Below are 25,852 nucleotides of genomic sequence, written 5' to 3'. Positions count from 1 at the left end.
TAAATGTATTTTGAGATTTACTGAGAGACTTATCTTTTACTGACTGTGGGGTACAAAGTCTCATCCATTCTGATGATGTTTTTGTGTTTGTTTGTGTAGGCACATCCAAAGCAATACACAACCTCCTCAGGCTCCTGTTCCACCCCTAGGATATGTATCTGGAAACATTATTTCAGATTTGGAAACAGATGTTCCAGATGATGATGAGGATGATATTGAAGAGGAAGCTGTTGAAATCACCAGGCCACTAAGAGGTCTAGAGCATACTCCAGGCTCCAGTATGGACAATCTAGACAGCTCTGTGGCAGGTAACCAAACACAGTAAACACTGACACCAGCTTGTTTGTAACGGTAAAATACATCATCAATCAAACACTTTATAAGTGAAAATTTATTCCACTCTATTTCTGTAGCATTTAAAATGTGTTAATATTAAACACTAAAGTTAAAGAAGGATTTGAAAATACTTTGCTGCAAAATGATAAGAAAATCCATGAATTTTAAAAAGCTTTAAAGACTTGAAAGAAAACTCAATTATATCCTAGCTTTCATGAAAAGTTCACTCTACTGGAGAAGCAAGTCAGTTACATAGAAAGGAGGGGGAAGACTGGCTTAGGAATATATTTTTCATAAAGCAGGAGCAGCATAAAAAGTGTTATCTTAAAACACTTTTAGATATTTTGCTGGGTAAATGCTTTCACAGATGAAGTCATGGAAGTTAAAAGGCTTCAGAATAAGTGTAGTTAGATCAGCACAACATTTTTTTGTAGCATAAATAAAACATTCATGTAGGGAAATGTGTATTTTGAATGTACTTCATACTGATGAATTTAGTAATTGTTCCGTTTCAGTGAAGATATTTAATTATTCTGTTCCTTTTTCCTTCACTGCTGCTAACCCGTTGCATGCCTAGAAAGGTTGCAACAGCGATCATCAAAGAGGACCTAGAAAGGCATGCAAAACTAATGCATAGAGTCTGAATTAATAAAATTGCTGTTAATGAAATATAGGCAGCGAAACATATTTTTGAAAAATACAGATTTCATATGGATGTAATGAACTTTTATAGGCATCAGCACATTTCCCTTTAGGCTGAACTTGGGCCTCTATGTAATAATAGGTATTCATAAGGTACAGCTTTATTGGAGACCCAAATGTACATAGTATCTGTAGCTCTTAAAAGCTGGTGTGTGCTTCTTCAGTATTTGATCCCTATGGAAGAGCACTAATTGTTACTTGTACTTTAAGGGAGACTTACTCCATGCAGCTCATTACTGCAGCACTGCTTATTTTCATCTCATCATTCTGGACTTTGGAAGTTCTAAGAATTTTGTGCCCTTATTTAAACATTGCTGTCCTGAAAACACTGCAGGAATATGACAGTGATGGAGCATCAATACCTATAATTTTCTTGCTTTTCTCTTGTTGAATTAAATAGTGTGTTGCTTTATCCCACTTTCTAGGTTTTCCTGCACCCTAGGGCCAGACTGCTTGCCAATCTAATTAAGATTTAAGAACTGTAGCTCTACTGCCGTGATTTGAAATCCAGATCCAGCTGAAAGCTGTAGAGTTAAAGTTTAAATCCCTGCATTTGGAAGGTTAACTTATTAGTGCATGAGTATGTTAAGTCACTCCGCTTGAATTTCCAGTGTAATCTCCTTCAGGCTATAATTCTGCATATTTTTGCATATCTCACTAATGGCTCAGAAGCCTTTCCATTAGGAATGCAGTAAAGGTTTTGCACTGGTAATACAAGAATAAATAAAAAAATCAGGTTGATATATATTTTTCCTTTAGTATGTATTAATATGTCAATGTTGATATATCTGTAAATCAGAAAATGGATGTTTTGCACATTTACATTTTCAACTGAATTGTGGGCCAGCCTATCTAGTGCAAAGTAAGGTATAGCTGCATTTATGCTCCAATTCATAGACTTCTGTGCTCATTACAATATATCCTTTTATGAAGCATGTTTTCCTAGTTAAAAGTGCTGTTTATTTATTGGAGTGTTAAAAACCTGCTGGCATATTTTTTAGAAGTTGAGCAGAACCTGGTAATGTAGACTGGGATTGTACTTAAGGTGATCTAAATGCATTCCCACTCATTCCTACCACCATCTTGATGTTGGCTTATCCTGCTGAAAAATAATGTTTTTCCTTCGCTTTTGCTTGTTTAATTACTAGCTGGATCAGTTTCTTGATCTGCTTCACTGCATGGCAATGTGTTGACTGGCACTACAGGAAGGGAACATGCAGTTGGAAGGAAAGGAAAGGGACAGGCTACCCCTATAGTTTATAGCCCACACCTAGACTGACTTACAACAATTATGAAACTGTAGCCTAGCAAAAATACATCCTGTGTGTTAGTCTAAATGACCTATAAAATCACAAACTTTCCAAGTAACAAAACCACTTGTATTTTCTTCAGTTACTATATGGGTAAAGCCTCAATTTTCTGAGTTGGATTTGTTTTTTACAAGGGGTTGGGAGGAAATTGCTTATTATACTTGTGGGAATAGTCAAAAGCAAATTTTAATTTTTGTGTACATTTTTTCATTAACCCTTCCAGGTTGCATTTTTAATGTTCAGGAGGGTATATAACATATTGTGTCTGTTGTTTCTAAACTGTTTCTTGTTCTTAATTTACTTGCCTTTAGAATACTGTGGAATACCATTATTTTCCACATTTCTAACTAACTCTTTGGTCTTACCACTGCAAAAATTTAAGCTACTTCTTTTCATAGGGCTTTGGATGACTTGAACCACCATTTTCCTAGGAATTTATATACTACATTTTCACTTCTTTAAACATTATATTAGAAAAGTGAGGCAAAATAAAACAGTTGACCTGGAAGAAGCAGTATTTCCTTTCATTTTTAAGTGTGTTCTGTGAGCTCAGCGTTTGAGAGAAAATTAAATCGACCTTCCTAGATACAGACTTCCTCAGAACAGATTTGCTGTACAGTGAGCAGGAAGAGTTTCCTCGCCGTGTACTGTTAGCATGCCTCAGCGATGACTTGAAGACACCCGCTCTAGGAGTGAAATGGTACTTTGTTCTTTATGGTTGAGCTGTGACTGAGGTTTTCATCCAGTGCCAAATGTGGGATTCTCTCTGGGGAAACACTGGCTCTGTGTGAACTGAACTCAAACTGCTAAATTCCTCTGAAACCCCAGTGTTTCTCCTTTAAACTGTTTAAAAGTCAGGTTGTCTTCCAGGCCCTTGAGTTTTAGTTACGCCTAACTGAAGATTCAGACAGGGATTTAATCTGTGCTTTTAAGCTTTTCTTTTTGCAGGTGGCAGAAACATAATGCTGACGTATAATAAAGTGAAAAGAAAGGAGGAGCTCACAGTAACTATATCATAACACTTTCCAGATAATGCAAAGGAAACTCAAGGAGGGAGATTTAGATCGGATCGTCTGGGAAATGGAATATGAAATTAAAGCTGAAGTTTTAATTTGTTTCCAGCATGGTTCGTTAGGATACTAAGTTGTTGATTCTGATTAGAAAAAAACAAAACAAAACAGAAAAGCAGGTCTACTGCTTCTTGACTTCTCATTAGCAATCATTTAGGTTTCCTTTTGCTTTCATAGACACATTGAAATATGTTTTTTCTTTTGCTTATGTTTAATGTTTGCATTTATAATGAATTGCTGTGCAGAATGATGGCTTGAATGGTCATGGAGAGTCTGTTATATTCTACATTAATAGACTTAATGAATTGGATAAGATGACTATATAAGAAATTGACTTGCTTGTCACTGGAAAGAGCCCTAGGTTTTGTCAAACCAAATTATTATTGTTGGGGGGGTTTCTTTGCCCTCTCCTTACCCTCCCCTCCCCCAGCTTCACAGCTTTGCCATTAAGTAGTGCAGCTCCACCAGTAAAACTGGTAGTGGGAGCTCTCGTATCTTCAATCCTGGTGCCTTATTACTGAGGGAAGAGATACACCCATTCACTTGCATGGAAATTATAACAAGCCCTTTTTCTGCCTAACAAACCGATAGAAGCAGAGAGTTATTCTTGTAAACAGTACTCCTGCATATGGATACCAAAACTGATTTTTTAAAATTATATGGAGCGGAAATTATAAAGATCTCCATCGGATGTGTAGCTTCACAGAATCACACAGAATCACAGAATGGCTGAGGTTGGAAGGGACCTCTGGAGATCATCTAGTCCAACCCCCCTGCTCAAGCAGGCTCACCTAGAGCACATTGCACAGGATTGCGTCCAGGCATGTTTTGAATATCTCCAGAGAAGGAGACTCCACAACCTCTCTGGGCAACCTGTTCCAGTGCTCTGTCACCCTCACTGTGAAAAAGTAGGAAATCCCTTATTTGGCATGTTTTGGACTTGGTTTAAAAAAAATCACTCTGATCACTGCCTGTATGGTAAAAGTTGTTCATTCATTGTGTCTGGGACCGAATAGAATAATTCTTGAATATTACACAAAATCATTTTCATGAGCCATATTTTACCAAGGCAGAGTTCACTATTTGTATTGATTTGCTTAGGGATACCTATTGCAAAAGGTTCTATTTTATAAGCAGTTAGACAGATTACATTCAATAGGAAGAATATGTTTCATCGATTAAATATGTGCTCAGAAAATAGAAAACTGCTAGTTTTTGTATCTCATAAAAATGGTAATGTAACAATTAGCAGGGTCATATTATAAAGCACAGACTTTACTCTAGCTTAGTGGATCTAGGGATATACATTCATCAGCAAGGATGGATTTAGCATAAAACGACATGTAAATGAATTGATGACTGATCATAAATTAATTTTAGTGCTGAAGATGTAATAGAGACACAGCAAGATGCCACTTTATCATAGTATTTTACTGCTCAGCAACATTTGAGCAACTACTTAATGTTCTGTGTGCATTTCTTCTCTAACAGCTTGAATAAATTTCAGAAATTTTTGTACCTTTCAGCAATATGGAAACCAAAAAATCTAGAAAGATTGAAAATGCAAACACAAATAAATTTTGCTAAGTGGCATAAATTCATTTTTCATTAAATGTTTATGAGGGCATTAATTATGGTTGGACCTATGAAGTGCCAAATATATATATATGTTTTGCCTTATTTTATTGAGGGTTTCCTGCCCCAAAATCACAATTTTAAAGCATAAACATTTATTTCAGGTATATGCRTATAAATATTTGGGGCATGGAGGGAGTATAATGTAAAGTGTAAGTCCAGGTACAATTTATGAAGTGTGATCATGTTTATAGTCTTCATTCAACACCTTCCATTATTCGTTTGTATTCTAATGGTACAATTTTTGCAATACAACAAAAGGTTGCCCCTTTTGCTTCCATCGCTTCCACTGAAGCTTGTGTTCATTATTTCTTTATAATCATGTCAATAGTCTGATACACCCAAAAGAGGATAAAGTTTTTCTCCTGTACAAAGGCTAGAAGAATTCTGTAACTGATTTCAGCTGAAGCAGCCTCAGTCCCAAAGAACTTCGTCCATGCTTTAAAAATCTCAGCATTCTAGCCCCAATTCATCAAAAACCTGCAAAGGAGTAGGAATTTAATATTAGCATGTGTGTAATGATCTTATGGTGTAAAGCACATAAACATATACACACAAGTCCCACTGACATCAGTAGTTAAATTTAAGCATGCACATTGAGTTTGCATACAGAAAAGTATCTAATGGAATTTTCAGAAGCATTAGGTTTGTTGTGAGCAGCTTTTATTTCACAAGTGCATTAGATTTTTTTAACAGTAAAGCAAGTGTACACTTTACATAGAAAAATGGCATCTTTATTGCTTGCAAAATGCCACTAAGAGTGGTAGCATGCAGTCTGCAAGAAACTAACACCTCTATTCTCCTCACCTTTTCCTAAGAGCAAAAGAGCTTTCTGTTCACATTAGCACCAAGAAATATTTTATGGGGCAAGAAAACAGCGTTCAACTTTTCACGGAGTTGATATTGTTCTGCATAAAGCATTTACTGCTGCTGTCAGCAAGAGTAAAATTTACAGTTGCCAGAAAGCATAAAAACTCAAATGTGCTCTTGGAAAACACAGTGAGCTGCATGTAAAGGAGACGCTAAAAGCCTGTTTCATTCCATTTGAAAATGCACAGTTGATCTGAAAAGGATGTCAGCATCTCTTATTCTGCTTTTATTCAGAGAGAAACAAATGTGCATCTGATTTGGAAAACAAGAGGCCAGTGGATGCTGTTAAACAGGAAGTCACCATGTGTGCTACATTAACGCAGCGGTGTGGTGGCCTGGGGTGCCCAGGCTGGACTCCAGCACTCTGGTGCTTACCGGGGAATGTCCTCACCTCTGGAGGGCAACCAAAGACGTTGTTTGACTTAGGCAAGCTTCAGTGGGGAAAAAATTGCTTGCGCAGAGAAACTGAATAGCTCAGGAAACCATAGAAATAATGTAGAGATCGCACTGTTAGCTACCTAGTCACGTATAGCTATGGTCACTACAGACCGATGGTAGCTTGCCAACTTAGGCAGTTATGACGTTTCACTTCAGCTTCCAGTTTGCAGGTGGCCCAATACCAAGAAATAACATCATTGTTTGTATCGGTGGTCATCTGTGTTGACACTGTGAGCAAGTAAAGCTCACGTCCATACGAGAATTGAGCTATGCTTCCACTGCTGGCGGGTGCGAGGTGAAGGTGATGAAGGCGAAGTGATGCATATGCAGAGTATGGGAATGTACAGAAGCTCAGGGAACAGGTCTTTCTGATAAAATTAACTAGTACATACCTGAAAAATTGACAGCCTGAAAACAGCACTCTATTGATAATTTATATTCAGCTCTTGTTAAGAAAACCTGGCATGCCTATGCATGTGCAGAATGATAGGTGTACGCATGCACGCTGCAGAGAACATTATCAACTTTTGCAGATCTCTGGTATATTAAAATGTGGATTATTTTGGGGGACAGGATGGCCTTCAGTCCAGCCCCTTTAAGAGCAGATGAAAAATAGCAACTATTCCTAGATATCCCCTGAAAGTATCCCATCCAAATGGGTTGAGTAACTAGTTGGCAAATGGAGGAAATGTGAGCAAATGGAAACTGATACTTAGTTTCATTTAATACATCCATAGTCTTGTCTCTGTGATGCTGAAAAACTATGTATATTCATACATATTCTGTTCAGTATATATTTATATGTGTGTATATATAGAGAGAGTAGATTATAGAATACAAAAAGCTTGGGCCCTGATTCAGGAAACTAACCAAATACATGGTAAACTTTCAGCATCTGAGTATCTTCCTTTAATAGCTATAGGTCTATTTTTATGTTTCAGCTTCTGCTTAAATATTTTGCAGAATGTATGTGTCGATAAACAATTGTTTGAAAAAGTCCACTGCTATTGCATTTCATTTTCTTACATCTTCTTGAAGTGTTTTATCTCTAGTATCTCTTTTCATACATCATCAATAAATTTTGCCAAGCCTTTTTACTCTCTTTGCTGTATGATGTCCCATCACACTTTGTTAGTTCAGAAATTATCTTCTCAGAGGATGTTCAGTTTCAGCTTTCCTTTGCTTCCTTACATCTGTCTGCATCAGGTCAAGTCTGTTTGGAAAATAACAATTTTATGTGTGCTCTTGGCAAGCAGAATCAAACTCTGTCTCTCTCTGTTGCACCTAACACACTTTCTGCCTGTCAGACCTCCATAGACCTCTTCAGTTTCTTTTCTTGTATCTTAGGAGTGCAAGGACATGTGTTATTACAGCCTGCCACTTTGCTGACATCATTAAAAGATTTTGTGACTGCAGCATCACAAAATAATCCATTGTTCTTGTTTTTTTGGTGCGGAGTGGTGCTAACTAAATTGCTGTTTTCATTTTTGTAATTTATGGCTTATTTCGGCAGGATATTTTTAAAATTTTACACCGCCACTAATTATTTAGCCTATCAATTTGGTACTAATAGGCAGATTGCTACTGATTTGCTAGTTAACAATTTTTAACAAAGTAATACTTTCTTGGACAGGTAATAGAAAGGGCTTTAAAGGACATGTCTTACAATGCTACACATCTTACAAACTTTTGCATAAATTCATCTGTGCTGACTGAATAATAAAGTCAGGACCATGATGTCTCTCTCCACATGTGCCTTTTCGTATCTCGGAAAGTCAGTTCTCTGCAGGTTTTCATTAGCTTACTGGGCTTTTTTTTTTTTTTTTTCCCAACATATGCATGCCAGCGTTTTTAAAAAGTAGCCTTTGAGTATTTCAAGATAGTGAGTTGCCAGAGCTATCTCAGAACAATATGCTGTGCCTACACAGTACCATGCAATGCCATGCAGTGGTAGTAACCTGGGCCCCAGAAGCAGTCTGGTAGCTCTGTGCTTCAGCTGGACTTGGTAACTAATTAGCACGGTTGCCCTGTTCCTGGAGCAAAGCTAGTTGTTTGGTGCTAGCTTACGTTTCTTTGTCTCACGCTCCACTGCACAGTGTAGCTATACGCAGGGACATTTATGCATGATTTTCAGAAGCACGGAACACTCTTAGCTCCATTTGAAGCCAACAAAAGAAACAGAATTTCAGTACTTTGAAAAAAACTAAACTCAGTGATAGTTTTGGGAAATATATATTGTTCTGTACATAGAGTAGTTGATCGTTGCTTCACGTGCTAAAAAAAAAGGAAAATATAAATGAAGCGCAAAAAGGTGAATCCTTCCTTCAGTATTTTACTCTTTATATTTTAATTATGTCAAGCCTTCTATATTGCTTTCATGTGTTACCTGCTTTTCTGATTCCATTTTCATGATGTTAATTGTCATTTTCCTGTCCTGCAGTGGTGGTAATGCATGGCCAGAAGGTATCATGGGGGCAGTATTGGCTCACTGAGTAAATCAGTATTAAATTTGAGTGTATATTTGCTCTGCTCTTGAAAGTCTACTTCTAACCTTTTAAGAAAGAAACTTTAATCCTCTAGAATGAACTGCTTTAGGTCAGCTTTGTTTTGGACATTAAGTTTGCTCATCTCTTTAAAGTTTCTGTTGAGAGAATTGTGCAAGCCTAGCCTTGTTCAGGATAGCTGTTGAAGCCCGTGTCTGACAGTCTAAGATTTACATTTGTACTGTCCTAAATTAAGGCTTTATGTTGCAAATATCAAACTAGATGCTGGTTTATAGTAAGTCAAGTAGAAAAATCACATTGCTTTCAATCCTAAGGAAATCTATTGACTTTCACTAGAATTTATTTTGGAACTTTCACATCTGTAGAAGATATATATCATTTTGTTTACAGGATCAAAAGAACATGGAGTAAGCTATGAATGAGATCTGAACTAGCTTTGAAAAATACTGCTCTTTTGTATCAAGCTCAGTCAGAGAAACTTTGAGTTTCCTGTTGAGAAAGGACATATTAAGTGGGCCTTTAAGCTTTGGATGATCAAAAAAAATATCAAATATATACAACTCACTAGACCCCTACATTTGTTTTTAGGTTCAATGGTAAATGGATGGGGTTCTGCGTCTGATGAGGACCGTAACTTTTCTAGTCATAGATCTAGTGTAGGTAGCTCCTCAGATGACTCGATCTTTACCAGCGGCAGTTTTGCACAAGCACTGGTTGCAGCAGCAGATAAAGCTGGTTTTAGGCTGGATGGAACCAGCCTGACAAAAACAGGTTTGTAGACTCAAAGTTGATGCTTTCTGCATGAAGGGTGTCTCTGCCTATTCTTCTCTTCTTTTCAGTGAACCTGAGTCTCACTTCACATTTGTCTAACATGCATGGAATAAGGTGGATGGAGATATTTTTAAAGTGCATATTCAAAACAAAACCTTACACTCCGTTTCATTTTTAGTGATTTGAAGTAGTGCATTGCACAAGCTTTTAATCAGCACTTTCAGTCTGCTGTTTCTCTTTATGCTGACTCTACTATAGATTTACTGACATACGCTCCGTATAATATTTCAGTGAAGAGATCACTAATTCTACCATGCAGTATTTGATGATTTAGTTTTTGCAAAGTCTTCTCACAATCAGTAACATTTCCAGTGATGAAAATCATGTTTAAGCTATTATCTCCATCCCTGCTCTTCTGTTGCATCTCTTCTTGCAAAAATGTATTTTTGTGGGAAATTTTTTCTAAGCATGGGGTGAAATTGTATGTTTTTATTATTAACAATACAAACTGTTTAAAAGCCTTATTAATCATCTGACTTTAAAAATACTTAGTTCAATAAGTTATTGTATTTTGATTAAATTTAATTTTAACTATGCCAACTGTGACTGCAAGTTAAATGCAACAAAGGTAAAATGACTATTGCTTTTGAAAACAACTGATTTTATCTTCTAAAATGGATTAACAGTAAATATAGTTTAGTTCATAATTTTAAATCTCCTTATGTTTTATTTCTAGCAAAAAATGATAAGTAACATTTATTTTTTAATATTCTGAACAGAGAACATATTTGGATTTGCTTAGTCTTATCGAAATTGCAAAGTTGTTTATTAATTAAATCTGCAAAACCAAATAGCAAAGTATGAATTTGGTTCRTATTTTTTTGTTACAATTTCTCTTCCTATTTCTGCCCATAGTTCCCATAACATTCCTATCATTTAAAAAAATTTATTATTAGCCTTGTATGAAGTTTATCCTTCAGTAAAGTATGTGCATTTATGAAAAATGTGTGCAAATGTTAGGGCTAATACTGCAGGCTTTCTGCAGGCAATGACTTTATGGCAAACACTGCATTTTTAATCCGTGGCGAAACCCTGAGCTGCCAACAAACTATAGGGTGAAATTCCAGCCTCTCTGAAACCATTGGGGTTTTGTCATTAGATAGTTATTTCACTGTTAAAAATAGTTAAAACCTTCACTTGCTTCTTCTGCCAGTGGAACACTGACTAAGTCTGTCTTGTCATTTCAAAATTAAGCTGCTCTAGACCGTCACTCATCCACTATGGGCACAATTTGGACAAACTGTAATTAAAAAATATTGGTTTGCATAAAGAGTCTCCTAAATAGCCTTGAATGAAAGGAGTAGATCCTTCCCACCCTTTTTATTTTTGTGTTCTTCTTGGCCTGAATAAAAGCTAATGTGAAGATTCACTCTAATTTAATGTCACTTATATCAAGCCCATTAAGAAATATAGTTTCCACCACAAACAAATACATAACAAAAATTCATGGGCACAAAACCACTTTTAAATAAATATAAATTTCTTATCATAGCTATGTAAATGGAATGTCCAAGGATGGGATGAGAGCTCTTTTGCCAGGTATATTTTCTTAGCTTAATTAGGTCACAATGCACTTAAACTGAGTACTTAAATGTAATTCCTTGGATAGCCTATTAGAGTTTAGGTTACATCAAAGTATTCAACTGTTGCTGTAGAGACATTATAATTATTACCTTTTCATTCTCTTAATGATCCAGCAGGCACAACTGAAACAAAACAAAAGCCACATGCAAACAAACAACCCTCCCCTCTTTTCCCCACAAAAACATCAGCAAAGGGAAACAACTCCCCAGCGCTTGCTGCTGTTTCATCCTGATGTGATACTTCCTGGGGTAGCATGATCAATCAGACATGCCTATTATGTACCTGCTGTACCACACTGAATCCCTGATAGTGCTAAATGGTGTTTTGTAGCAGAGAAGTAGTAGTAATATTGGTTTTTATTATAGTTCATTTTTCTGGAGGAAATCTGAAAGGCCTGACTCTACTCCCTTGCCCCCTGGACAGTTACTCTCACCTGTCCAGAATAGCTGTGAAATATTCTCACTGAAGCGAAAGGAGAATTCCAGCTTGACCACCCTGAGTGGGTGTGTTCGACTGCCAAGCATCACAGGCATGGTAGATCCAGGTGCAAGGTGTTTCTCTCGCAAGACACTTGGATTCCAGTTTCCAGAAGCCATCATGTGATTTGCCATGCGGTTCAGCCAGTTTCCTTTTTGACACCCACAGGAAATTAAACCATGAATTAGTGGATTCATCCTTGTCTCCACTTATGCACACTAAATTTGCTATAGAGAGTCTGACACTGCTCAGCAGTTTTTGCTGGAAGGGCTGCACATGAGAATAAGATAGATGCTGCAAGCAGATCTGAGGTGCGTTCAAAGATGTATTTTGGGAGCCTGCACATCATCTGTTTGCCCCATGTTTGATTCAGGTCAGTGCTATTTATTATTAGCCCTCATTTTCATGGAGGGATAAAAGAGAGAATGTTTAGGCTTTATATTTTTCTTTTCAAAGCAGCGTTCTGAATTAAGAATCACATTTCTTTAGTCAAGACAGTGAGTGTGAAGAATCTTCATCCTGCACTCACTAGTTGCGCTTGCATATTAGGTGTTTATTTTTACAAAACATCTGTGCAATATGGTGTGAGCTAGGATGGAATTTCAGGCTCGTCTCTGAATTTTTTTGCATTAGTGGTCTTTTTTTATTTTTAAATGAAATCCTTAATATTTTGCCTGTGTTCACCTGCTGTTTTATCCTTATCTATGAAACAAGGGCTTGATCACTTGTCTTTGTTTGGCTGCAGCTGTGCCAGCTATAGAGGTTAATGTTGCCAGCTTTCCTGCTTTCTCCCATCTCCAGACTTAGCTGCTTGGGTGGATGTTCTGTAACCCATTTCAGCCAAAATGAGCCAGGTTAGCAGCGGCATACTACTCGAACTGTTCAAGCTAAATTTGGCTTATTTCAACAGAGGAGAATTAGGGAATGTCCACATGAGTGGTTCAAATGTGTTAACCTGCAATAGCTGGCAATGACATGCAGCTGGGAGACAAGCTAACCTAGGAGCAGTGTCCTCTTCAGGGTGCACAGCAGTCAGAAGAAGACAAAAGATCAAGCCTCAGAGAGACAGAAAAATTCTGAAATGAAATACTGAGAAGTTTCTAACATGTATGCATTAATGCATTAACAGCATTTTCAAGAGTCTATGGCCACATTTTTTCACTTGTTCTCTTTTTGCATTGAGGACGTTTCAAATAGTATAGTGGGTAGCATATTAACCCCCGATTAGACTTATCCAGATTGGATTGTATGTGATGGCATGTTGGAAGTGAGTGCACCTATTATCATGCATTAAGAGCAGTGCAGTACTCAAGCACTCCATATCCAGAATTTTGGCTCTCTGAAAGGTTTTACTAGAAAACACAGGTCACAACAGTGTGGACCATGCTCTGAGTTAACCAGAAGACAAAACAGCTCTTGACAAGCTCGGGGTCTGGTGACCAGAAAAATAACAAACAGCCGTTTTGTCCCTTTCCGTCAACTCTTATACCATTTGGCCCTATATCTGTGCTGAAAAAGCAGCAGCTCTGGTTAGCTTATAATCTTTTCACTGTGGATAGTTTTAAAACAAGTAGGAATTTTATGTATCAGATCTAAGCAAATTAAAGTGTTAACATCCCTAAGATGCTTGGTAAAGATGACATATAGATGAAAAAAAAAGAAAGTAAAAGACTGTGATATTGAGTTTTCATCAAATATCATTAAACAACAAACAAGCCTAGTTAAGTTATTTAGCTGAACAAATATATCAGAATAAAAAGAAGTGAAAGAAGTAACCAAACTGTGCTCATACAGTCCCTGCTGTGATGCTTTTAATCATCTGCTCCATAGAATAGGATCAAAGATTTTTTTAAAAGAGAAATCACATCGCTTGATCAAATGATATATAATAAAATTCTCAGGAATGCATTCGGTCAGAATACAATATTTTTTAACCTATGAAAACACTCAAAATGATTTGGAAAATTTTACCAAATAAATATACCTCCATTTTTGTTTCCTCTAGAGAAGGGAGCCCTTAAATATGCAAACCTGCACTGCTACATAGCTTGCAAAATCACTTATGTTTATCTCACTGGAGTTACTCCAGATATACAATGCATATGGGAGCCCCTAAAATGAGAATCTGGCTTAACAAATGTGAAGGTGGAAGCCATGAGGAAATAAATTTGATATGATTGCAGAACTATTTTCCTTCCCTATGCAAGGCTGAGGAGTTGTTATGACACATCTGTTCAGAACACAGAGCAGGTAGGAGTTATATGACATGCAGTAGTTTTATCACAACAGATGGAATGATTTTAATTACAAAAGTTAAAGACAAAAGAATGCCAGGTTTCTCACTTTGCTTATTGTGATGTATCCTAAAGCAATTGTCATCACTGGGTACCTCCAGGGGACACTTGCTTGCCTCTGAGAATTAGAACAGATTTAGTGTTTCAGAACAGACATTCATAGAACAGCCCATTTCAAGGCAATAACGTTTTTTCATTTGGTTTCTCTTTTTTTAGGCAAAGCATACCCTTCTTCTCAGAGACCTCGGCCAAGCAGTCCATTTTCTACTGACAGCAACACCAGTGCAGCTGTCAATCAGAGTCAGAGACCTAGGCCTACTAAAAAACACAAGGGAGGCCGACTGGACCAACCCCCCTTGCCTCATCGTAGGGAGGGAATAACAGATGGTAAGTTTTGTGGTGTGAAGTCCACTCCCTGATGATAAATCGCAGCAAGCAGGTGTGCAGCATGGGAGAACGGAAAGCGTTCTTTTAAGGAACGTATGTTACAGTGAATTATTGGTTTGGTGAAGTGCAATCCCTAAGCTGTCATGTGAGCAATACTGTAATGCTTCCAGTGTGAAGCTTGGTTAAGTGATTCTTCAAGAAATCTACCTTTGTTTCAGATCTGGACATGCTAGCATCTCTTAGGTTTTCTCAGATCTCAATATAAATCTTACCAAAAAATGGCTGTTTCACCTCAGTTCACATTAAAAAATGACCTCTGAGCAGTTTTACATTAAATGTAAGTAGCCACCACACAGCAGTCGCAGTATTCAATGAAGTCCTAAGGAGAAATGTAGAGCAAGTCCCACAATGTTCCATTTGATTTATGCTCTTTTTGACAGCTGCCCAGTAGTTACAGTAGCACATGCTATGCTTTTCTCATGATTCTGCCTCCTGTCTCGTTAGTGCCGCTTCATTCCTGAAATCCACTGACCACAGTGACTTTGTTTTTCTCTTTGACATCTCCACTTTTCTCTGACCACCGCTTCCTATCTGGAAATTTCAAGTGTATTTATTCTGCTATTCTAATCACTAAGATGAGCTCAGTCCTCCATTATCTTTGTCCACCCGCTCTTGAGTTTGGCCAAAAATGCAGTTGCTGCCTGTTACTCTTTGAGGAGGACTGGATAGGAAGATGGCTGACTTACTACCTCTCCCTCATTTCTTCTGATTTCCTAACTGGCCACTCTAAGTGTTGAAATGATTAGAGGGGACAGGCAGACAAACAGAAAAACAGTATCAATGGAACCACAGAGGATAACATTAATGCAGTGCGGATGGCATGTGATCACTTTCCTCGTGCTGCTCTCTTTCAGTGTTCAAGACAGGGCAGTCCCAAGAGCTAGATCTTTCTATCTGCTTCAGCATCTCTCATAGCACTGTTTGTCTCATAATCATAAGTAAACCTTGAGGAATCTTCCAGGGTATGGGAAAGGCATAAAAAATTTTATTTGACTTTAGATTTTAGTATAAACATCCTCTGAACTCTAGTAAAAATTACTTGAGAATCCCTTTATTATCTTATTAATTATATCCCTTTATTATCTTATAAATAGAATTGAAAGAGACTATATCGTTTCGTTTGGTTTGTTTATAATGTGTTATTTATTACTCTAGGTGCATGTATAAAATATATATACAGCATACAAGCTGGACCATAACCACTAAAATACTAAAACTCTCTTCTCAGTCATGTTCTTCAGAAGTACAGATACAATTTTGCAGTATGTTCTGACAAATTCACTGTTTGTCAGGCCACAAAGATGGAAAATAGATTCCAGAAGTCAAAGCTCTTCACCAGAAAGGTCATCTTTATATCTCATGCTCTACAGCTCTCCTTCACTATGATATTATTTCGGGAATGAGCTCCAAATAGCTCAGAGCCCACTCATATAGATCTGTATTGGTTTAAACACTAATGCCCTCCGCTTCTGAGTATATTCCAAAGGCCTCCCTCCTACAACAACTGTTGTAGACAGATCAGATCAGAGGTATCTGCGGGAATAGTAAGCAGAAATTGTGGGTATTGCTTTTAGTGATGGATATATTCTTTCTGTGCCTACATTAATTCCATCCTTCTGCATGGCATATTCTGTCACCCTGAACTATAAACCTTTTGGGCCGCAACTTGTGTCTACGTGTGTGTATACCGCATCCAGTATAGTGGGGCCTTAATCCTCCTGCTTTTGAGCACTATTGCTATAGAAATGTCTAATAATACTGCTGGTACCAGAAAACTATTGGGAAGCTGGTTCAGATCATGAGACAGATAGAACTGTGACTCCTCAGGGAGTGACTCCTTTATAAATTTTGAAGTTTCTTAAATAAGTGATAGAGATCAGCTTTTAAGGTTTGTTTATAAAGAGGAATCTTCTATGGTCTTTAATTTTCTCTTCAAAATGAACTAAACTTATAGGAGTTTCTTTCATATATTTAAGTCAGAGCACCAATCATATATCATTCCATTCAGCCTCTCAGACGTAGATGGTAATAGTACTCTGCTTTTGGAGACCTTTAGCCTAGTGTTTGTCTGTTACAAATTTAGTTAAAAATACTTTCTCTATGTTCCAAAAATTGATAACATCCTGAAATAATATAGGATCCTTTCCCATCTTCTCTTACCACAGAAACAAACAAACACAAACTTTACAGTTTTTCCATTTCAAGTATTACTGAATATGAGTCATTAAAGTATAAAGGCAGGTCTGAGTCATAGATAAATTTGCAAAGGAACATTTGTCAATTAAGGAGGCTAGAGATTGCTGCTGCCACCTGTATGTATGTAAGCAAACTGAATTTAGTAACCTCTGGTATACAGAAATTTAAAAAGGTAACTGGGTGCTTTGCATGGAATTTTGCAAAGAGCTTTCAAGTTGACATGAATTCTCCAACTTATGACAGAAACACATAAAGTTAAATAATAATACTGACCTTTTCTCAACAGTAACTTTCTAAACATTTTACAGTGAGAGACAATACCACTATCCTTAAGTTACTATTAGAAAAACCAAGTAGGAGAACCTGGGATAGATCCAGCTCTTCTGAGCCTTAATCCAGACCAGTCAATTCAGCCCTGGGACTTAATGAGTTCAGCGGGAAGCATCACTGTAAATTTTCTCCTGGTTTTGAGATCTCACCGATCCAGTCCCATACAATTGCCTCCTCTTGGATTTGTCATGTGAGAACATATCCAGTTTGTCAGTTTTCTTCAAATTCCTAAGCTGGATGAGTATTCAGTGAGTCCTAGCATTCTGTGTTTAAGTTCATCACATGCTTGACATCTGCTGTTTTAAACTTTCATTGACTATGTGAACTGGAGTCCTTTCTGTGCCCTTTCTGACACACTTCCTGAGTGCTTCCTCCTTACTAACCATGACCAAGTGGGACAGTGCAAAAGGTCCAAAGAAGTGTAATGACTAAAATGCATAGCACAGAGATCACAGACTATGTAAACATATAAAGATAAAATGACATGCTTACTTTGGACAGCAATCCACACAAATAGCCCCCCCTAAAAGTCTACTTCTGTATTTTCTTTGGTTGCAGTTCAGAGTCCTCTAGAAATTGACTCTAGATTGAACCTTCATATTTTTCTTCCTGTACATGTTGATTCTTAACTTCCCCGTCCTAAAAGGACTGGAGAGATAGTCTTCTTTTGTAAATTTTACATTCCCTTCTCTCATGTGATGCTGTGATCAAAGTCCCCTTTGTTGTCAGATAAGCTAGTAATCAGACAATGACACTCTGACATATCCGGTTTTCTTATTTTGGCCATCTTTATATTATGAGTTTGTCATTTGACCTTACAGTTTGAGTTTACCGACAGTTGTATGACACCATGTCATCTGAGGATTCATTTGGGAACAGTAATATGCTAAATTAATTACTTAGAATGTTAAATTTAGTTGTTAGTTACATATTTAACTTGACTTTTTAAGGAAATTAAGCTTTTATATTTGCTTATTGATTTGTCTGTCTCTGCCCTGTTTCAACTCATCCCATAATTTTTTAACAATACTTCACAGGGCACAGAAATCTCAAAGGTAATTTGGCTGCTAAAAGTTTTGTGAGAAGGACAGAGAGAAAGAAGCATTGTACATCTTCTGATGAAAAGGCTGTGGGGACAACAGAAAATCCACAGAGGAAAGATACCATATGAATCCCTCAAATGATGGAAAACATTCATTCAGAGCTCACAGTCAACCTTAACACACAAATGTGTGGTTTTTAGTTCTAGTGCTCAAGGAGTAATTTGTTTTCTTGAAATTAATATATTCACAAACTGCAAAACAATGGAATACACAGTATCCACAGTAGTATGGTAACTGCTTTACTGAAGTTAAATGCTCTCCTTTAGATTAGCATGATGTTTAAAAAAAACAAAGAGGAGTCAGAGGGGCAGTATGGTAGGGGTTAAAAAGGAGAGTAAGATTTCTGTTAGCTTTGCCACTGGACTTGCTATCGTGTATTACATATCAATTTTTGCTAAGACAGATCACTGTAGAGAAGATGCTAGAAAATGGTTCAGGGGCTTATTAAGTGTAACAGTAATTATCACCCCTGGGAAAATGGATGACTAGCACAGGCAGAAAAGAGTGTCCGTAATACTTCTTGGTGCTGTAAGTTGGCGCTTTTTCCAGTTAATAATGAGAGGCTACACCCGGGCTTGACTGGTGACTGAATGATATGGCCAATACTCTGTCTTCTAAAGGAAGATAGGCGTAATCCCAGTCCAGATTTCCATCTGCCTCTGATCGGGTACTTCGATGTCCCACAGCTTCTCAATCACAATCCCTCAGTTATTAAATCAATAAGACCATCACTACCCCACCAATACAATTATGAATTGGCTTGCAAATTTAATAATCCTGCCATGAGAGGCTGCAAGTGGTAGTTTGGATGGCATCCCACTAAACTAGTAAGTTACTAGCTGGATATGGCTTTCCAGTGTTTTACCTGGCACATGGAAAACAAATGCCATTTTTAGATGGAAGCACAGCAGTAACCAGTGATACCACTCTGGGCATCTTTGCTGAAAATCCTACTGAAGTCCCTAAATTTCTAGACTACAAATTTCCCTGAAGTGATTGACAATATGGAAGGAATTGGCTCACTCCATGAGGTAATAAGTCTGCCTGTTAGGAACTGAGACTATTAACTTCTCAGATCTCTGTTATCTTTTGCTAGCAGCCAAAATCCCAGCCATTAGGCATCATGCATGTGCATACTCACAAGCATGTGTTTAGACACATGCACACTCATATAAACATGTTTGGCTGGAAAGCGAGTGGAGAGGTGAGGAAAGGCAAGACTCTTCTCTGTGGCAGTAGAGGAGGAAACTCATCATGACTGCATATGCACAGGGTCTCTGTGTATGCCCAGGCAAGATAGCAGAGTGTATTTAGCAATTTGCCTGAGGCAGATAGGCACTAGAAGATTTAAGTTGTAGAGCAAATAAAAAGCCACATTGCTAAATAAAGCTTCTTCCAGCTTCTTTTATTAAACATGAAAGTTAGGTGTTACTGTGACAATCAAGCCTGAGTAAGAAGGTGAAAAAGCAAGTGGTTTAGTCAGGTGATGGTTGTCTGGAAGTAGTAAGAGATCCTTACAGATATCTTCAGACATATCTAACACAGTTCAGTAAATCCGTACTCGCACTGGAGCCAGTTTACATGAATTCTGTAGTGCCTGTAATTTTCCTAGAAATGTCTGAAGCTTCATCAGAAAATAACTTTTATTTTTTGTTTCAACTAGCTTATATCATCCACAGGTCTAAAACACCCAAAGACCTTTCCAAACATCGATTTTCATTTCACTTCTATGCATCAGGCAATTATTATGCCCGTTTTACAGAGAGAGAAAAGCAATAGCTAGGTTAACAGCTGATCAACAACATAAGTTGTTGTAACTAGCGTTAGAATACTCAGTATGGTTTAAGTACAAACCTTCTTTATTTCTCAGTGCCTAATTGACAACTATTAAACTACAATAAGATGTTCAGAAGAAGGGTACTATATGCAATAAAGTTTAATATTGCAACCAATTTAGCACTTTTTTGGTGTGATACTATCCACTGCACATTTAAAGCAACATTGTATTATTCTTAAATTTTTTTCATATTAAACTGTAGATATTCTGTCTTTGAAAATTGCGTTGTCAGATTTTGTTATGACTGTGTTTATCTAATTCAACGTATGTCCCAAAAGTGCTTATAAATCACAGCTTCAGTAATCTCTATTTCAGATTGCATAAGCAGATGCCAGTGTTGTGGTTCTGTACTTTAACCGGTTATGATCACAATAAAATCAATTACAAGAAATGCCATTTTGGAAGCCAAAGCTATAAAGCAATTTTAACATTGGCAAGCTCCCATGCTCTCCTGCTTCCACCTACAGTAACTCAAGCATAGTCATTGGCATGAAACATCACATCTATAACTAAAAATTTCCCAAATAAATTAGTGCTGAACATAAAACATGCACCAAGCTCACTGGCAGATTATTATAAGGTTGTTCTAGCCAGAGGATAGATACTAGATACCTTATTCTGGGGTATAGCACTTTGGCTTACTCGGCTCTGAGCAAAGGTACAGTAGCACCATCAGATACAACTTCTTCCCCTTTAGACACTAATAACCCACAAGTTCTCATATTACTATATGAGCTAATATTGACTGGGATGACCTGTCAACAACTTTGGGAGTGTTACTTCCTCAAAAGTCAGGGATGCAAGTGTCATCTCTAACAAGAGCATATAAAGTTGAATTACAGCCTTTAAAATAGTCCTCACCGATATACAGAATGTCTCACTAGAACATCAGGCATTTCTGAAGGCCTTTAAAGCAGAGATTTACTTTTCCATGCCTTTTTATTGAGCCAAGTCAAATTCCTTGACAAATGTTCACAGTACTGTAAGGTGCAAAAGACTAAAAAGCACGATAGACTATCTAGTGTGAACTGCTGTAGCTTTAGTGAATTTAGCAGGGCTGCACTGATTTATTTGGGCTATGATTGTTTCCCCCCTGCATCTGTCTGACCTCCCTAGTATTCCCAAATACAGAATTGGACAAGTGTTCTACATACAAAACAGGTAGGCTTTATGGGAGAGTTTTCATTAGAATGCCAAAAACCCTTCTGTTTTCTGGTTTTGTTTTATATAATCTGAGGCACATAGCTTTTCTGGACTATTACTAGTCTATTGTATAGTTTACATGGAAATTTTACATTTAGAATTATAATTATCCAGATTCTCTAATTATCTTGGGACACTGACTAATGAACAGAAAGTACTTTTGCCAACACAAATGTAATTTGTGTTTGGTCTTCAATTCTACAAGCATCTTAGTGGTCAAAGTTATAAACTCAAAATGGACAAGCGTTATTAGAAAGACAGGCAAGTGTCTTTCAGTGTATGGCTGAAATTGCATTTTGATTGGATATATTTGCAAGAATGCTAAACTTAAGAGTGGTCATCTTTTTGTCTGTGAAGGTTATAGGTTATGACTGAACGTTGAAATGTACTTGCACGAAATGTTCATTCCGTGTTTGGTGGCTCCATTTAAGCATACCTTTTGCAGAGACATGTTGATGCTTTTTCAATGACAGTAGGGTTTGTGAATAATTCTTTTTTTCCCCAAAATTTTGTGAAATTCAATACATTTTGCTTAGTTTGTACATTTAGATTTTGAATGTAAGCCTCCAGCTGAAAATGAAGCTCAAAAATGGAGGTGAAGAAACAAACTCCAATACGATTGGGGAAGTTACACTGTCAGCTGTAACAGATCTATTTTTTGTAGCCTTTCTTAATTGCTTGCTGATACTGAAAGATCCAGGTAGACTATACCCCACAGAAAATAAATCCCATGCTTAGAAACTAAGTCAGGGCTCAGATTCTATTGATTTTTTATGGAAGTTTGAAAGAACTAGGAACACAGTAACTTGAGTAAAAAAATAGTGGAAGGTAAATGGACATTTCTGACTAACATGAAATTTCCTCTTTTTAAATCTTCAAATAAAGTGACTCGTGCCATTTGCAAGTTTTTTTTTTTTTTTTTTTTTACAGCATCAAATAGAACTTCTGTTTCAATGAAATATTAGTTCATCTAAATCTTATTCACGTTTTTTAGATCTTCCACCACCACCCGACCCGCCCCCTGGTCAGGGTTTAAGGCAGCAAATAGGCCCTGGCCAACGTGGAGGCTCGGCAGAGAGGAAAGGAAGCTCTCTTGAGAGGCAGCAAACATCGAACATAGATGAAACAAAGAGCTCATTGGATCGTCAAGCTAGAACATCATTAGAGTGGCAGCGACAAACCCAGGAATGGATAAGCTCTACAGAACGGCCAGAAGATATAAGGAAAGCCCAACACAAACAAGCGTTCGGATCAGGTGTGTGTGCTGCACCAGTTAAGGCAATATAGACAGCTTCTTGAAACTTTTCGGCTAGAGATTTATCTAACTCGCAGGAGTCTAAGATCGCCTTAAATCCATATGTTCCAGTATTGTTGAGGCTTATGCTAGAAAATAGAAAGACACAAGTGAAATGAAAGCTTGTGATCCAAGTTCTTTCCCTCCTGCAACAACGAAATCTCATTAACACCTAATTACAGTGTTTTGGAAATTAATAATATTGTCAAGCATAGCAGCAGAAAAAACAGGAGCGGTTTTTGGCAGGCAAGGAAGCAGAAACAGATTTTTAAGTATTTTCTATTTATTTATACATATAGGGCCATATTTCTAGTTCTTCAACCTGTATCTAAATTGACAGTAGTTATTTTTGCACGTCTGCAAGTAGGCTGATCCTTCTGAGCTACTGACATTCCTTCTAGCTGTATTTATAACACCATTTTCTCCTTTGCAAAGATATGACAAAGTAATTCATCTCTTAGGCCTAGGAAGATGACAGTACAGGCTTTCCCTTTCATACAGGACCTGCTCATTGCTGAGTGCTGACTTTCTCTTCTAAATGGATTTCAAGTCTGTAAAAACATGTAAAGGAGGTGATGCTGAACTGGAGTTGTAGCCCTACAACATTTGCAGATTCCTTCTCTCAGCCTGACCTCAAGTAAAAGCTTCTGTTTCAGGTCCCCTTACTAGGGTATTTTCTTTAACCCACTAATCACACATTATCCTATGCTGATTAAACAGAGTGACACAAGAGGACAATTACCCAAAGAAGGTAAAAAAAGATTACACAATACATACAGATGTCTCCAGGGCTGCTTCTTCAAGTATGTATTTAGCTCACACGATGACACTAGAGGTACTCACATTATTCATCGTTTTCCTAATTTTATTCTAATACTAATTCTCCTAGTCAGCCTAACACACTAATATCAGTGACATTCTAAGAAAAACAGTGGTACAGGCAAACCTGTCATGGAGGTAGGATTTGTGAATAAATTCCTCCAAGTAAATATTGCTGCACATATTTAAAATGTAAATATTGTAAATATCCATATTTTTAAACATAATAATGGTACCATTAAAAACTTCTAATCTTTCAGCTGTATAAACAAATGAATGGCTGTCGTGTTGTTAAATTATGATGTTAAATCACAGTTTAAAAACAGTATTAGCATGTGAAATTCATACTGCTTAGTGTAATGGCAATTTTAAGTACCATGCAGAAGATGTACAAACTTTTACAGAATAGCACAAACATACTGTTTGTATCTCATTTCTTTTTAAAGTAAGATTAAGAGTGCTTCTCTGACCTTGCTAACAAGAAATCTCCTCCTCTTCCTCCACTTTGTAAGTGTACAGTTACAAGTCATCAGTTATTGTGTAATATAGAGAGTATACAGTAGTAAAATTCCCATACTGCATGACTTGCATTTATGTGTCCCTAAATAAAAAGGATTTGATCTTGACACTTCCATTGCCCTATCTGAGCACTGGACTTAGAGCTGGAGTGATTGCAGATATCTTGATCTTGTCAAATTCAGGATGGCCAAGGCAATTCCATATCTGTTATGCATGACTGAGGATTGCTTTAGGAGATATCAGTTTTTCCCCTGTTTTGAAGGTATTCATAAAGTTTATGTTCAAGGTATGCCAGAGCTTCATATTTTGTATGTGTTTCTTATGCCAGCTTCTTCCACTACAGCTTTCTTGCTCTGTATTCTTTTCTCTGGTAGATTTTAAAAAGGCTACTTTTGTGTGGGACGCTTGTTTCTATGATTAAATTTTGTTTTTAATAATATTAATTGTGCATCTTCCCTTCTCCTTTTCCTTTGTTATCAACAAAGAACTCTGGAGGTCTATTCTCTGGTTTAGACCGTTTTCAGATGTTTCCAAAAGGAGTCATTATTAACTATCAGCTTCCAGAAAATAATTACTTTGCAGTTTAGGTGGTTTCATTCAGACATCACTAAGCTGTGAGTGAAATTTTGAAAGCAAGACCTTTGGTTTGAAGGTGAACAGAATAAAAACATTTAATGCTGGAAACTGTTACCGCTGATTGATTGATTGTTTTCGGTAAAGACAAGATCACCAAATTCCTACTAAAGGCTTCATTGCAGATGCACAGTCGTAACACATCAGATGTGACAGTCTCAGCTACTCCTCTAAAGAAAGTAGTGCTATATCAAGTTACAATAGTCTTAAAATAACATTAAAAGCCTTTTGCTTATCTTATGAGGTACAGAAACATCGTATTACACACATATACCCTGATTTTGCAGAGGCTAGATTTATATCTTCGAATTAAAAGCTCAGTCTTTCAAAGAGAATGGCATTGGCAGAGCCTCCCCATATTCTTTGCAGGACGGGCCTATGAGGCACTGTTTTGATACAAACAATGTATGTTGTTTAAAAAACATGAGCCTATTCTAAGGACTTTAGAAACCTACCTTTCATGTGTTAGAATGCTATGGAAAACTTAACTCTTATTTTATGTCACCATTGGTTATTTTATGGATTGCATTTATTGCTGAGGACACATCAGATAATTTAACACACCATATGCTCTATAATGATAATGCACTTTATATTTATTCATGGTTGTTTTTTCTCAATATTTCATTGAACCCGAAGGAGGCCTTATCCTGAGTCCACAAACTAGAAAAACAAATCAGTTGACCATATATGTCATCTTCAAACTCTTTTGCAATGCTAGTGACTTTTCTTTCCATCTTCTAAAAATGTATCCAGCTTTCTGCTAAACTGATTTATGCTGTTTGCTTTATTGCTGCCTTAATGCAAGCTGTTCCATATTTCAGCCAGCCTTTGGAAAACAGGTTTGCATCTGATTCTATTGTTAGGGGTTGTTATATAAAGAGCAAGTAACATGATTTAGAAGGTTTTCACTGTTAAACGCCATTTGAATATGTCTTTTACGCATTTATTTACATTTCAGCAAGGACAGCGCAGTCATAGCACAAAATACTGATAATGTCCTTATATTCTGCAGTGCAAACATTCTAGTCCTTTGCCAGTGCCACAGGGAGATACTTTGGAGAGAAAGAAGTCAGCTGTCTCCCCTCCTTCTAATAGATTTACCTTACAAAAGGATTCTGTTCAACAGGAGATCAGAAGGGGAATTCCCATGTCCTACTCACTTGTGGAAGTAGAAATTAACAATGAAATCCTAGGTTTCCTCCATTTATTTGTTCTCATTTAGCTTTTCCCTAAGTTAATTGTGCCCCTGCGTCTGCTACAGCCATGGCAAAGGCTTTGAGATTGTGAGTAAAAACATTCTGATCTCCTCTTTCTTTCCAACCATCCCCACCTACTTTTCCTTATGTGTTCCTGCCCTCTATCACAGAAGATATGTTTCTCCTCAGCAGATTGATTAAGAATGAAGACATTGGGAAAA

The 25,852-nt window shown here is 37.2% G+C and overlaps 1 protein-coding gene across 1 annotated transcript in view; it reads left to right on the top strand.

Annotated features, from left to right (window-relative positions):
* ROBO2 (roundabout guidance receptor 2) overlaps window positions 1-25,852 on the top strand; it is a 427,700-nt gene that overhangs the window by 398,854 nt on the left and 2,994 nt on the right. Inside the window, exons 25-28 of the mRNA XM_026075995.1 lie at window positions 100-308; window positions 9,454-9,636; window positions 14,268-14,438; window positions 22,162-22,422. Of these exons, the coding sequence (XP_025931780.1) occupies window positions 100-308; window positions 9,454-9,636; window positions 14,268-14,438; window positions 22,162-22,422 (824 nt within the window). The remainder of the gene's footprint in view (window positions 1-99; window positions 309-9,453; window positions 9,637-14,267; window positions 14,439-22,161; window positions 22,423-25,852) is intronic.

The sequence above is a fragment of the Apteryx rowi genome, unplaced genomic scaffold (assembly GCF_003343035.1).
Source record: "Apteryx rowi isolate R43461 unplaced genomic scaffold, aptRow1 scaffold_42, whole genome shotgun sequence".
Classification (NCBI taxonomy): domain Eukaryota; kingdom Metazoa; phylum Chordata; class Aves; order Apterygiformes; family Apterygidae; genus Apteryx; species Apteryx rowi.
This window is presented reverse-complemented; position numbering and strand designations above follow the sequence as displayed.